The sequence below is a fragment of the Amblyomma americanum genome, chromosome 7 (assembly GCF_052857255.1).
Source record: "Amblyomma americanum isolate KBUSLIRL-KWMA chromosome 7, ASM5285725v1, whole genome shotgun sequence".
Taxonomy (NCBI): Eukaryota; Metazoa; Arthropoda; class Arachnida; order Ixodida; family Ixodidae; genus Amblyomma; species Amblyomma americanum.
In genome coordinates, this window is record NC_135503.1 from 56,298,528 (window position 1) to 56,312,170 (window position 13,643).

General features: G+C 43.7%; 1 protein-coding gene across 1 annotated transcript in view; it reads right to left on the minus strand.

The window, feature by feature from the left end:
- Positions 1–7,674: 7,674 nt before the first annotated feature.
- Positions 7,675–13,643, minus strand: part of LOC144099167 (putative glutamate receptor) — a 71,059-nt gene continuing 65,090 nt past the window's right edge. Inside the window, exons 8-9 of the mRNA XM_077632293.1 lie at positions 11,758–11,889; positions 7,675–7,812 (exon numbers count right to left, since the gene is read on the minus strand). Coding sequence (XP_077488419.1) covers positions 11,836–11,889 — 54 coding nt within the window. The 3' untranslated portion in view covers positions 7,675–7,812; positions 11,758–11,835. The remainder of the gene's footprint in view (positions 7,813–11,757; positions 11,890–13,643) is intronic.

The following is a 13,643-nucleotide window of genomic DNA, read 5'->3' on the forward strand; positions in this document are numbered from 1 at the left end:
GCATCTGTGCGTCTTCTTGAATTCATTTTACCTGCATGCCTTTCATCATTTTACTCTTGAGAGTAAGAACTGATGCTGAGTGTTTTTATAGCTCTCTTTAGTTGTTTAATAGCCTCTAAGGAGACCTAGTAGATATAGGTGTCTCCCATAAACGTTGTCATTTAATGACTCCATCGCATGACCCATAGCGTAAGCTCTATCACAAGCGCCTCATGGTGGCTTGAGATGCATTCCAGAAGTGAGTACCTCAGAATGTGCCTCGCTATCAGTTGTCCTTATTTCACCCTTTTCTATGGCCAATGAGTCCTTAAAGTGTATAGCTATACACGTGTCTCTCAAATTTTTTTGAACACGTAAGAGTGAAGGATAGCCACGTCGACTTGAGTGTCCTCGAGGTATTGTTAAAAAACTGAAGTTCCACTAGTGCATCTTAAGGACTATGCCGCTTGTTGTAATATTGCTCCTCCAAAGGAAAAAAATTCGTCAGTCGATGCTTTTAACGTTGCACGCGCAGATGACCCCACTAACCCACGTGAGGAAGGCTCCATGACCTTTATCGTGCTTAAAAAGTTAACAAAGTCTTTTTTTTAGCTCCTGTGCATGAGGCGCCAATCATCCATTTGCGGTGGAAACTGCTGCAACTTGAAATAGCACAATATATACGTCATCTGTCTGCCAAACAACGATTGTGGGAAGAAAGACGACTGACTCGGCCCACCACACTAACATCGTTTTTTCCGAATCCGTTTTTTCAGTGCATTACAGGCTGAGCGATCGCCGCCTGGCTGTAGTCTGCACTCGCAATAGCCTCAAAATCTATACACATTTCTGGATTTGATTATCGAGTGCCGTTAAAAGACACAATACACTAAAACATTTAATTTCGATACCGATACGTCGACACTTTCATTTTTGACAAGCGGCACCTAATTTCGATACATAAAATGTATCCAAAAATAGCGTCGAAGACATTATAATATAAGAGGTAGTATTGAAGATACTATGCAAAAATAATATTGCAGATAGTTTCGAAAATACTATGTAAATATAATATCGTAGACACTATGCAAAGATAGTATCGAAGATACTATATTTGCATGGCCATGGCCAGTATCTGCAACACTTCCATGCCTGATATTCTTCGATGCTGTCCATGCCTTAAGATAACGAGGTCGTTAAAAAGGCATGATCGGTTTGAAGGCACTATGCAAATATAATACCGCAGATACTATGGTAAGATAGTATCCATGATACTCTCTCTCTAGGAAGGTATGCAAGGTTCAGTCGAGAACAAAATGAAAAACGCAGTGCTCGACCCTGGCCGGGGATGCCGATGGGAAGTAAGGTAAGGAAACAATGGGACGGTGAGGAGGTGGTGGGAAAGTATGTATACGCTATATGAAAGGGAGGCAGTTTTAATTTGTAGGTTCCACTGAAAATAAACTTTCTAGCATTTCTTACGCTGGCTTCAGTGCAGATATTCCATTCAAAATAAACAGCGCTAAATTGAATTACGACGCCAGGCAGCAACGCAGGACGTTGGCACTTCTCCAACAAGACAAAATATCTTTTTTAATAACGAGATGCTGTCAGCGTTTAGAACCTCGAAGATGGTAAAATGGGCAGTACTGCCACTAATACGCTTGTCCGTGTCACTTTCTTGTGCTCGTCTGTGTCGACTCTTCTTCGGTCCGTACCATGCAACAACTAGCCCAGAGAAAAGGTGTGCTTAAGTACCTGTCATTAGTCAATCAACGATAGAAAAATTATATTCTATAATATTAAGAAATCCCTAAAGCATGGGAAAAAAATTTGCCGAAGATTCTCCTTCTCGGTAATGCGAACTTTGAGCGCAGCTGCTGCTGTATACGAACCATACGCGACCGCGGAGGCTACTCTTGGTTTAGGCTTGTGCAGCGCGTAACGCGATCCACCGCCGCTGGGCCTTTCCTCGGGTGAGCGGACGAGGCCACATGCTAGTCTGGAGGCATCTCTTAGCGTCTCGCCGCTGTAGAGCCCGTCTACTGACTGCCACCATACCCTCCTCCTCCGCTTTCCTCCTCGCGGTCTTGTTCCTATCGCCGTTTAGCCTGCGCTGCTTTCCACTCGCTCCAGTGGCTCAGTGGTTAGAGCGCTGGGCTACTCAGCCGGAGCAGCCGGGTTCGAATCCGACCACGGCGGCCGCGTTTAGATACACGCGAAACGCAAAATGCGCTCGTGTGCTCTGCCATGTCAGTGAACACTAAAGGTCCCCAGGTGGTCAAAATCATTTCGAGGCTCTCCACTAAGGCACCTATTTCTCTTTCTTCTTTCACTCTCACCTTCCTCCATTAATCAAGGCACGGTTGAGCTGTCCGCCAAGAAGTGAAGGCAGTTACTGCGCCATTTCATTTCCTAAAAAAAAGCACTAACAAATGTGTATGCTACGCTTCCCGTTCGCTCTCTTTCATTCTCCGCTGTGCTGTTCGTTTGCTCTGCCGGCGACATTTGGACCTCATCTCTTGGTGTTCCAGCACCCAGTCATGAGGTTTAAAGCACGGGCGATACTCAGCACCAGTGGTTACTCCGGAGAGTTCAACACTGCGTAGGGGATGCTACAGTCCATTGGGTTTTGCATGCGTTACTTTTTCCTACTGATGACGTACCGACCCTCGCTGGCCTCCGGCAGATAGATAGATAGATAGATAGATAGATAGATAGATAGATAGATAGATAGATAGATAGATAGATAGATAGATAGATAGATAGATAGATAGATAGATAGATAGATAGATAGATAGATAGATAGATAGATAGATAGATAGATAGATAGATAGATAGATAGATAGATAGATAGATAGATAGATAGATAGATAGATAGATAGATAGATAGATAGATAGATAGATAGATAGATAGATAGATAGATAGATAGATAGATAGATAGATAGATAGATAGATAGATAGATAGATAGATAGATAGATAGATAGATAGATAGATAGATAGATAGATAGATAGATAGATAGATAGATAGATAGATAGATAGATAGATAGATAGATAGATAGATAGATAGATAGATAGATAGATAGATAGATAGATAGATAGATAGATAGATAGATAGATAGATAGATAGATAGATAGATAGATAGATAGATAGATAGATAGATAGATAGATAGATAGATAGATAGATAGATAGATAGATAGATAGATAGATAGATAGATAGATAGATAGATAGATAGATAGATAGATAGATAGATAGATAGATAGATAGATAGATAGATAGATAGATAGATAGATAGATAGATAGATAGATAGATAGATAGATAGATAGATAGATAGATAGATAGATAGATAGATAGATAGATAGATAGATAGATAGATAGATAGATAGATAGATAGATAGATAGATAGATAGATAGATAGATAGATAGATAGATAGATAGATAGATAGATAGATAGATAGATAGATAGATAGATAGATAGATAGACAGATAGACGGACGGACGGACGGACGGACGGACGGACGGACGGACGGACGGACGGACGGACGGACGGACGGCTGGCTGGCTGGCTGGCTGGCTGGCTGGCTGGCTGGCTGGCTGGCTTGATTGATTGATTGATTGATTGATTGATTGATTGATTGATTGATTGATTGATTGATTTGATTTGATTTGATTTGATTTGATTTGATTTGATTGGGTTTGATTTGATTTGATTTGATTGGATTAGATGGACGGACGGGCGCACGGGTTTAATGCATATGCTCATATTTTGCCGACATACAACACTAGAATAGTAGAACGGTGGCAGATACGCATTTTGCGGCCCCAACTAATATTTAAGAATAATGTATTCTTCCCGAATCTGCACCTCAGCCTATGAGGCGTTCTTTATTGATGGCTTCTTGGTGTGTTTTAACAACGTAGAATTCTTTAACCTGTGCTACCAAGCACAATGGCTTTTCTGCATTCTCCATTTTTGAAATATGGTCGCTGCAGCCGAATCAGGTACAATTCAAATTTTCATATACCGTTGTGCGTGTACTGCCTAGTACCCGTTTGCACATGCCGAAAAATGACATGCTTGCATTTGCTTATTTTATTCATTGATTGCTCTTTTCTCCCGTTGCCACACACGAGTTTGTTGAGTGCGTTTTGGCTTCATTAATCGTTGCAACTGGCCGCCGAGTGTTGGTTCTGTGCGGTTGCTATGTCAGTACCATCCTTTTATTGCGCCTGTACAACTACGCTACGAACTTACTCGCAATTTTTTGTGCAATGCCAGAAAGGGCTTCCACGTGCAAATCACAAGCCTCTGCTGTGGCTGTTTCCCAACGCACGAAGAAGCTAAATGTCTGCTTTGGTCTGCGATGCATAGCCAAATGCTCCTTAATAAAAGAAATGGAGTCCCGCAACATAAAACGTATCCATTTTTCTCGCATGAGTCGAAACAACAAGCTTTGTTTATCAACCTCAACGACACTATTAAACATTTTTTGTTCCCTTTGCCGGTCAAATAATGCGAGATAACAGGGCGGGTGGCCTGAAAATAAAAGGCGATTCTAACGAAATCGCGTGAGGTTGTTTTTTGCAAGGATTACGTGGTGCTTATGAATTGAATGGAAAGCCTTAGGCGACTTGTTTCAGACGGAAGTTAATGATTTCGCTTGTACTGAAGGTGTTCAGTTCCATTTATCATACGTGACATCTGTAAGCGGTCCGTTGCTTGTGTTGAATATTGTGGCGTAAAGTGTGTTTCGTAAACACTCGGGGAAGTACAAACGTTTCCGTTTTGATACACATCTGTGCACAGAAACCTGACAGCTCCAGTCTTCAACTTGATGCACGATGCACCTGCAACAGAGACAACAAGCGCTTTCTGTTCGCTGTTTGTGTGATCAAGAAACGACAGAGCCACACGTGTAAAAAAAGTCATCTCTATTGTCTTTAGCAGTGCCTGCTGAGCAAAATGACTCTTTGCACCTGGTCTGATTGTGTAAGATATGCATGCAGGAAGCATGACAAGCGGTGGAAGAAGTGTGCTGTGGCCGTATCCTGTATGAATCTATAACCGATTTTCCATTTAAGATGCAGATGTTCCTCCGGCAAAAGCCAATGCTTTGCGATGTTAGAGCCGGGGCTTACGAGCGTGTGTGGGAAGCGACCCGGCAATTGGTTGGTTGGCCATTTGACCGCATCAGTGGCTGCATACCGCAACCAATAGCAGCCAACGACGGCAGATTTGAGTTGTTGTTGTGGGCTCACGGTTGATGGGCACAAAAACAAAATGGCGAAGAATCAGACGACAACATGACGCGGAGTGTAAAATGAACGTTTATTGTTAAGCACAGCAGTATAGCTATAAGCGCAAAAAGGCAAAGATACAGCGAAAACGAAAGGACCCACAAAAGGACACCAATCGCAGTAAACAACGTCAGCAGCAAGGAAAAGAAAAGGCACTAGGCAAAGTTCAGTGCTCTTGGCGATGCAATCAACATTGTGGTATAGGAGATCATATTTAATTCCACTCATGGCCAGGGACGTGACGAGGCGGATAGTGTGGTCCTCGCGCATGCCCATGAAGAGCTTAAAGCACACTTTCTACAGCTATCAGGTGTGACCAGAAGTCTTTATTGGGAACCTTGTATTACACAGCAATGAGAACACGTTTTAAGATGACTGCATTTATTCTAGCCCATTCCGTGACCCTACATACTACGGAAAAAATGTTTGTTATTTGGATGCAACGTACACACGCTTTAAAAAAATGTGTAGAACAGTTATGATATCTATATTTATTGGCAACGTGATTCGCTGCGAAATTCCAAACTGCTTAACGTGTCGTAAAAGCAACATACTCTGAGTGGACAGATATCTTAATTTACGGCTTCTGTTCTACAGACTTTGCTTTTTTGGTTTCATGCGCCTTTACTTCAGCATTTGCTGCCTTAGTTTCACATGCATGGGAAATCAAGCTTAGCGTACGTTGCCGCCACTACGTCGACTTCAGTCTGAAGTGGTCTGTTGTACAACTCCAGGCGTACTAAGCCAGATGACCAACTGCACATTTTCCTGCTTTTTTTTCTTGAAGCCTTACACTGTTCTTTTTCAGCTATCGTAGCAATTGGTATTGAGGAGCTCCTAACGTGACTGGGGCCCCGATCAGATGGACAAGATCACTCCGCTAGCTCCTAGTACTTTTTTTGGTCAAAGCAGCTTTTTCGGTGCACTGCTCTTCGCTACCACAGCTGTGGTCGAAGCGCGAGGAGCGGTGTTGAAACTCAGAGCGCGACCGCAGGCGCGCCAATGACTTCATAGTCTTTACAGGGGCAAATAATATTGTCAGTTCCGTGCATTTGTTCATTCCTGGTCGGCATGCCATTATGCTTGAGCATGGCATCACTGGATATATTACTGCGCGCAGACACACAGCTGTAGCTTTCGTCGCAATTCTGTGCAACAGTTTCAGCCTTCATCACCAATGGTTGCCTCAGGAAGCGTAGCGCGTTTTGAGCATGAAACCCGTTTACCTCACGTAAGCGTAAAGCTAACAACAGAGGGGCTGTCTCCAGGAAAGCGTGATCTCCCGCTTGATTAGCAAACCTCTGCAAAATCTGAATTTGTTCTCACCTAGATCAGAAGCAGAGGCAAGCAAAGAATGATCCATCAGGGTTCGACCCGTAACCAGCAATTCCGGACAATAGCATTTTTGGGAGCCATACCGTTTATGAACGCAGTTTTTTCATACAATGCAAGATTTCACTATAACAGTCAATATATCCGCAGATCACCCGACGGCAGTCCTGTATTTTTTTTTTCTCTTCACGTTTTTGCTATCGTGAAAAGCGTTCCCCATTGCTTTTCTATGGAAGTCTTAAGTGTTCGATGCGATCCTTGGAAACATTTTAAAAGAAAGATTTTGCTACGTGTCAAAATAATGGATATTTCCATAGCAGTGTTTGACAATTTTCTAATGTTGAAAATTTTTGCCCTAGAAAACTGGAAATGAAATAATTTTCTTTCTACTGAAAAGCTCTCGCCAGGAACACTTTTAAGAATGGAATGAAATGTAACGTTTAAAGACATGAGCTACACCATGTCCATGTTACAATCGCAGCCTTTTCCTTTTTACTCGAAACTTTTGACTGTATACTAATACAAATGCTTGCGACGAGAAATCTTCGCGGGAAGCTCTTTTTCTTTGTGTAAATAGTTTGTATATATTACTTCTCCCCCTATCCTTTCTTCCTGTCCCCTCACCTCTTTCATTTCATTTCTCCATTCTGCCTGCTATCCTTTATTTCCGCTGCCCCAGCTCAGGTGCTTCAGTATCGATGGCAGATGCCGGGGCTAGCAAAAATCTTTTCCTTCCTTTTTACTATTATTTTAATAAAAAACCACTACTACCACCACCTTTCAAGACAGAAGAAATGAGTGCTACGAACCCATACCGCAGAATGAGGTGTGCCCGGTCAGCCCGTTATATGCCCAAGGGTGTCTGCGTAGGGTTCGGTGAAGAGGACTTCAAACGTGCGCGCACTAAGTGTAGTGCAAGCGGCAGTGCTAGTGAGCGCCTCTACATTGGCGGCGCGCGCCTGACTTGCGAGAGGCCTGGTGAGCAAGCTGCGCGATGAGTGAAGTAGCCACCGATTATCTCTGCCATGAAGACGAAGATGCTGGCGACTATGAAGGCGGCGTACACGTAGAACACAGAGATGGTGTCCGTCAACGTGAGAGCCTCTTTTTCTTCGACGATGCGGCAGCGATCGAAGGAAGGGATAGCCAGGTCATAATTCTGACGGAAGATGCCTGCCTCCGTCAACGCCGTCGTACTGCGAGAGAGGAGGTACGAGTTAGCGCATTGTTTAAGACCGAAACGTATAACCGCGCAAGTGATATCAAACCGCCGGGTGCGTAATGCGCCACGTTCATTAACATAGGTGCCAACTGTGTGGATTAAGTGTACGGACGATTCGGCGCACCGTTCACTTCAGCGGCGTGACTGCTGAATTGGATATACGTAAATAGAAGAAATGTCCAACCACGAAAGTGGTAAGTTTAGAAAACCAGATCTTTGTTTCTTTATATTTGAATCCCCTTACTACTTTAAAGGTCAATTGAAGAGATTTTAGAAATAGAAAAATTAAAGAGATTGGAGTTGTGAAACATAGAGGTAAAGCTTGCAAAGTCGTTTTGCTCTGTAGGATGTAAATTCCTTATGCAATCGCGGAAGAGTGCAGCAACGGCTTTCATGCTTCTCTGCAGCGCAAAATAAAAAGTAAGGGAAACCATGATGACGTCATCTACCTCGGCGGTAAACTTGTGACGAAGAAGCCTTCGCTAGAAGGACGATAACAAGAGCCACAGAAAGTAAAGCTTGCGAAGCGTTGTTTGCCGGAATCGTGCTGTGCTTGGTGCGATGTGAGCGAATTCTCTGCAACAACGGTGACATCGCCGAGGTTCTCCTCACTTCGCTGATGCCACGATTTTAAATACCAGCGCAAGAAAAAAAAACATGGCAAGATTCATCTATAACCTTCATACATTCGAATCCTCGAATCTCGGGAAATTAAAAAAAAAGATTTCACTTCCACATTGAAGAACCAAATGCTGAAGATCGCATTTTCTCCTCTATATTTGCGCTAAGATATCGTTAACGCCTATGTGTTTCCTAATCCACGCTGTAATCCTCACGTATTCTAAGGCAGCCACGGTAATTCAAGCTCTCTGCACTCTAACTTTTATGTCATTTCGTTAGATTTCAGGTTTCCGCGCCATATATAAGTACTGAGAAGACTTTTTAGACGCTTCCTACGCCAAAGAGTCGCAAAGTCCTAAAGTAAATTTAGAGCGCATACTAATTGTCATCTAACCTCATTCCGTTCTCATAATTTTTTTCGTTGGCTGAATCACCAGTCATACATGACCTTCCTTCAAAACACAACTTCTGATCATGGATTAATATTTCCCTTAGAGACTGTTCATCGGTGATTTTGTCTTCTTCATATCCATTTTAAAGCCACCCATCCATTTTCGATGATTATGGCACCTAATTCTCGCCGTGCTATGTTGCATGTAGGGCCTTATGTCCCGAACATGCACGTGGCCATGAGGAACGCTGTAGCGGAATGCTTCATATTATGTTCAGTTGAAGCTTTTCGTACCAAAGCAGTGCACAGGCTATAATAGATGCTTTAGAGGAGTCCTCTGAAATGTTTTCAATTGGGGCAGAATGTCACGAAGCCGGACGCTTGCGATATGAGCGACGCTGTATTGGCGCGCTTCGGATTATTTTCATTTGCAGCTTAATGACCCGGAGCTGCACGTGGACTGCCAGGGATGCTGCAGTCAAGTTAGGATTATATTCCATTGTAGCTAACAACCCGAAGCTTCACATGGGCAGTGAGGGACATGCTTCGGGTAATTTTCATTTGCGCCTCAAGGCCCTGAAACCGCACATGACCAATGAGGCATATAATGCTCGAGTGCCTGGGATTATTTTCTGTACGGGCTTAACATCCATGTGTTGCACAGAGGTATGAGCGAAGCTCCAGCGTAATACTTCTCTTCATTTTAGTGGAAAACCACTATTTCACGAGGTGAAAGCGGTTCGCCGGTTTGTGTGATGCCTGACCTTGAGGGTGACCTTGGACAAACCATAAATAAGTAAACGCACACACACACACACACACACACACACACACACACACACACACACACGCACACACACACACACACACACACACACACACACACACACACACACACACGCACACGCACACGCGCGCACGCGCACACACACACACACACACACACACACACACACACACACACACACACACACACACACGCACGCACGCACGCACGCACGCACACACGCACGCACACACGCACGCACGCACACACACGCACGCGCGCACACACACACACACACGCACGCACGCACGCACACACACGCACGCACGCACGCACGCACACACACACACACACGCACGCACACACGCACGCACACGCACGCACACGCACGCACGCACGCACACGTATATATATATATATATATATATATATATATATATATATATATATATATATATATATATATATATATATATATATATATATATATATATATATATATATATATAAGTAAATAAAATAAACACTGCCGCAACATTGATTAGAACCCACGGATGCGCGAACACGTCCACTTTGCTGGCCACTGCGCGAGAGCTCTAGGCTATCGCCGCTGCGGGAGGTGCGGGGTTCGATCCCCAGTGCCGCCGTGTACCCACGGGTAATACACTGGGTTCAAGCTTTCCCCTGGCCTGGTGCCCTGCTTATCTGGGGTGAAATGCCAGGAAAATTCGGTCCTTGACCTCATCTTGAGTAGTAGAAAAATACGTTGTGCCATGGCGCTATTTGGCCATAGATGGCCCTGCGCCATAAAAATCCATAACCATAAGGCTATCGCCGCAACCGAAGACGCCCCGTGTTAAACAACAACACACTCTCGCGCTGTGCATTGCACATCATCTTCATCGACTAACTCTACTATCAATACTATCAAACTATTATTTGCGCTTTCAGATAAGTGGGGGGGGGGGGGGGTAGTGACAGAAAGATGTGTACTGCATGCGTTGGCGCGGACAACGTTGTGACAGAAATATGGCCCTAGGGCAGAACGGGTTCGCGTTGACAACATTGGTGCACACATGCTGCGCTGGAGCATAGGCGGCCAGTGTACATTGACTAAGTTGACAATAACGATGAAAAAGTTGAAGAAGCACATAACCGGCTCCCTGGGACAATGGACACCTCAAACGCGCTTTCAGGTACGTGGCGGTGGTGTCCAGTCGCAAAAAAAACTGTGCCTTCACATAGTATTTCGGGTGTGACAATAGCAAACCTCCAGCCAGTTTTTTTTTATTTGGGCTTGAAGTCCCGAAGCTGCACGCTTGTTATAAACATAGCTGCAGTCGTGCCCTTCAGTCTATGGCCTGGAAGCTCACCGTAGGCTATCAAGAACGCTGAAATGAAGTACTTCAGATTATTTTCATTGTACCTCATCGACCCAAGCCTTCACATGCGCTATATTGCCGGATGAAGAGGAGTTCTTCGGATAATATTAATTTTGATCTTGCTTCCCGAAACTGTGCGTTGGCTATGAGGGTGGTTAGTGGAGTGTTTTTAATTATCTTCTACTGGGCCATGGCGTACCGAAATTGCACCTGAGCTATGAGGGACCCTGGGGTGGATTCTTCAGCTCATTTTAAATTATGGGCCAAGAGCTCGAAACTGCACGCGGGCTATGGTGGAGGCTGTTGCGAAACACAGCGTTTAATTTTCAGTGTTAGCATAACGACCAGGTGTTTCACGTGGCCTACCAGGGACGCTGTAAAGGACTGCTTCAGACGATAATTAATCACATCAGGATATTTTCTTCTGAAGGACGAAGGACAGCATGAGAGGGTAAGCTCTAAGCAACGGAATAATAAAGGTGTTTCAATACTCTTGGCTTCTGGCCGGGCCGAGAGTTTTCTTTTTGCGAAAAGTCTTGCGGTGGGTGTGTAAATATCATTCTTCCTTTCATGAAGAAGTATCTTTTGGATCATAACTTCAGTGGAAGAATGCATGCACTATGGACATTTGTGGGGGGGGGGGGGGGGGGTAATTATTGTTTTGTGCCCAGCGTGTTGAGAACGGCGTAAGGTAGAAAAGAGAATCCATGGTCGTTATGCTCTGTTCAGGAGCTTGAAATCCCAAGGATTGAGCCTCACATTCGCTTGATGCGCTGTCGAAGTGTGGCATTCAAACGACGGCTCATGTAGCTACCAAACATCAAGGAATACAAGTGTTCAGTTCCGTGGTAAAGATTCTCCATTTGCGCCAGCACTGCAGTACTTGGAGGCCTGCGTCAATGTGAACGAAAAAGAGTATGTTTCAGAGGCATGACGTACACCTTTGAAAAGTTGACTGTTTTACGACAACGTGCGATAAAAAAACATGCACTGTGACAATTGTGAGACATAAGCAGGGTTCGGAGAAATTAAAACTATTCAGAAGATAATTACATACTAGTACTGAAACTGAGCTGTCAAGATAAGGCTGATAAGTTAAGCATAGCGATATAATATATATATATATATATATATATATATATATATATATATATATATATATATATATATATATATATATATATATATATGGCATGGTATGGTGCGTACGGTACGATACGGTACTGCACCATATTGCTTGTTAAGTCATGGTGTAATATGGTATGGTATGGGATGGTATATCTTATGGTATAATGGGTCTGACTTCCTTGAACTATACCACATCTAGGAAAACAGACGCACTTCAGGTGCCCGGACTGATTTCGATCTCCCGGCATTCTGTAACATGCACTCATATAGCACACCTCACAGTAGTTTCGCATTTCACTCGCATCTAAATGCTGCTGCCGCCTTCATAATTTCATTTCGCACGCTTGGTTTTCACAGCCAACCGCCACAGCCAGTAAGTAACCGCGACAGGTAGACAAAAAAGTTGTGTTTTGGGTTCTGCTTGTGTTCAGAAGTTCAGGCAGCGTTTAACGAAAGGAAACTATGCCAAGCTGAACCGTACGTTACCTTGAATAAAACTGAACTAAATTTTGCGATCAGCTGCGGAAAACTGCATCATATCTTGTTTAATACCAAAGTATTAAGTATTATTACTAAGTATTAAGTATTAAGTGCTGCGGCGGGAAGTGTTTAAGCATTTACTGTTTTTAACACGACAACGTTAATGCTCCCTTTATAGAGAAAATCCGGCGTCGTCAACAGCGTAGGGAGCGAAAAGAACCCTGAGAAGTAACCAAGGTGGGCCACCTATGTCACGTTACTTTGTGACGTCATCACAACCTGCCTTCCGGATTGCGAGCAAACTGGTCACCTTGACACGTGGGAGTTAAATCAGTGATTAGTCGCGACAGGTTGCCTGGAAGAGGCAACCTAGGTCGCACAAGCCCCACCTGTGGCAGCACCTCCCATCGCAGGGCATTGGATCAACGCTTAATCGCTGCACCACTGCGCCAGGACTGGTATGAGGACTTCCAAGCATCTATGAATTAAAACTCGAGAATACCCGATTCCATATATATGCACATTAACCGATTGAAGCTATCGTGTTATACCGTTAAGGCGGATCTTACGTGACCCGTTCAATTTTTCTAGGTGGTTGTGCTTCTCGACTATGCGATCCAGGTAAGGTTTTGCCATACCTGTCGTGTTAGTGGGGAAGTAGGCGCTGTCGAAAATGGTTCAATTACGGTAACGTAATCTCGGAAGTACATATTGTTGTTCTGCTCATATGTTGTTCTGCAATTATTCCTTCTCTGTTTTGATGTGTTCTTGTTGTCACAAAAATCTTGATTTTGCTCCCCACTTATGTAATGCCTTCGTGCCTTTAAGTGCAAAATAAATCAAATGAAGTGAACAGTGGAGCGGGCTCTTTCTACTTTTCCGCTCAAGAAATTGAAGTCTGTCATTATTTACTTCTCTTCTTGGCAGTCAAGTTTCCGTGAGAGGGTTATTACATAAAAGAAAAAAATTGCGCATCAGAAAATCAAAAGGACCTAGAGTGCGTGCTTTGAAGGAAATTTGGAAAAAAAAGCACCCCT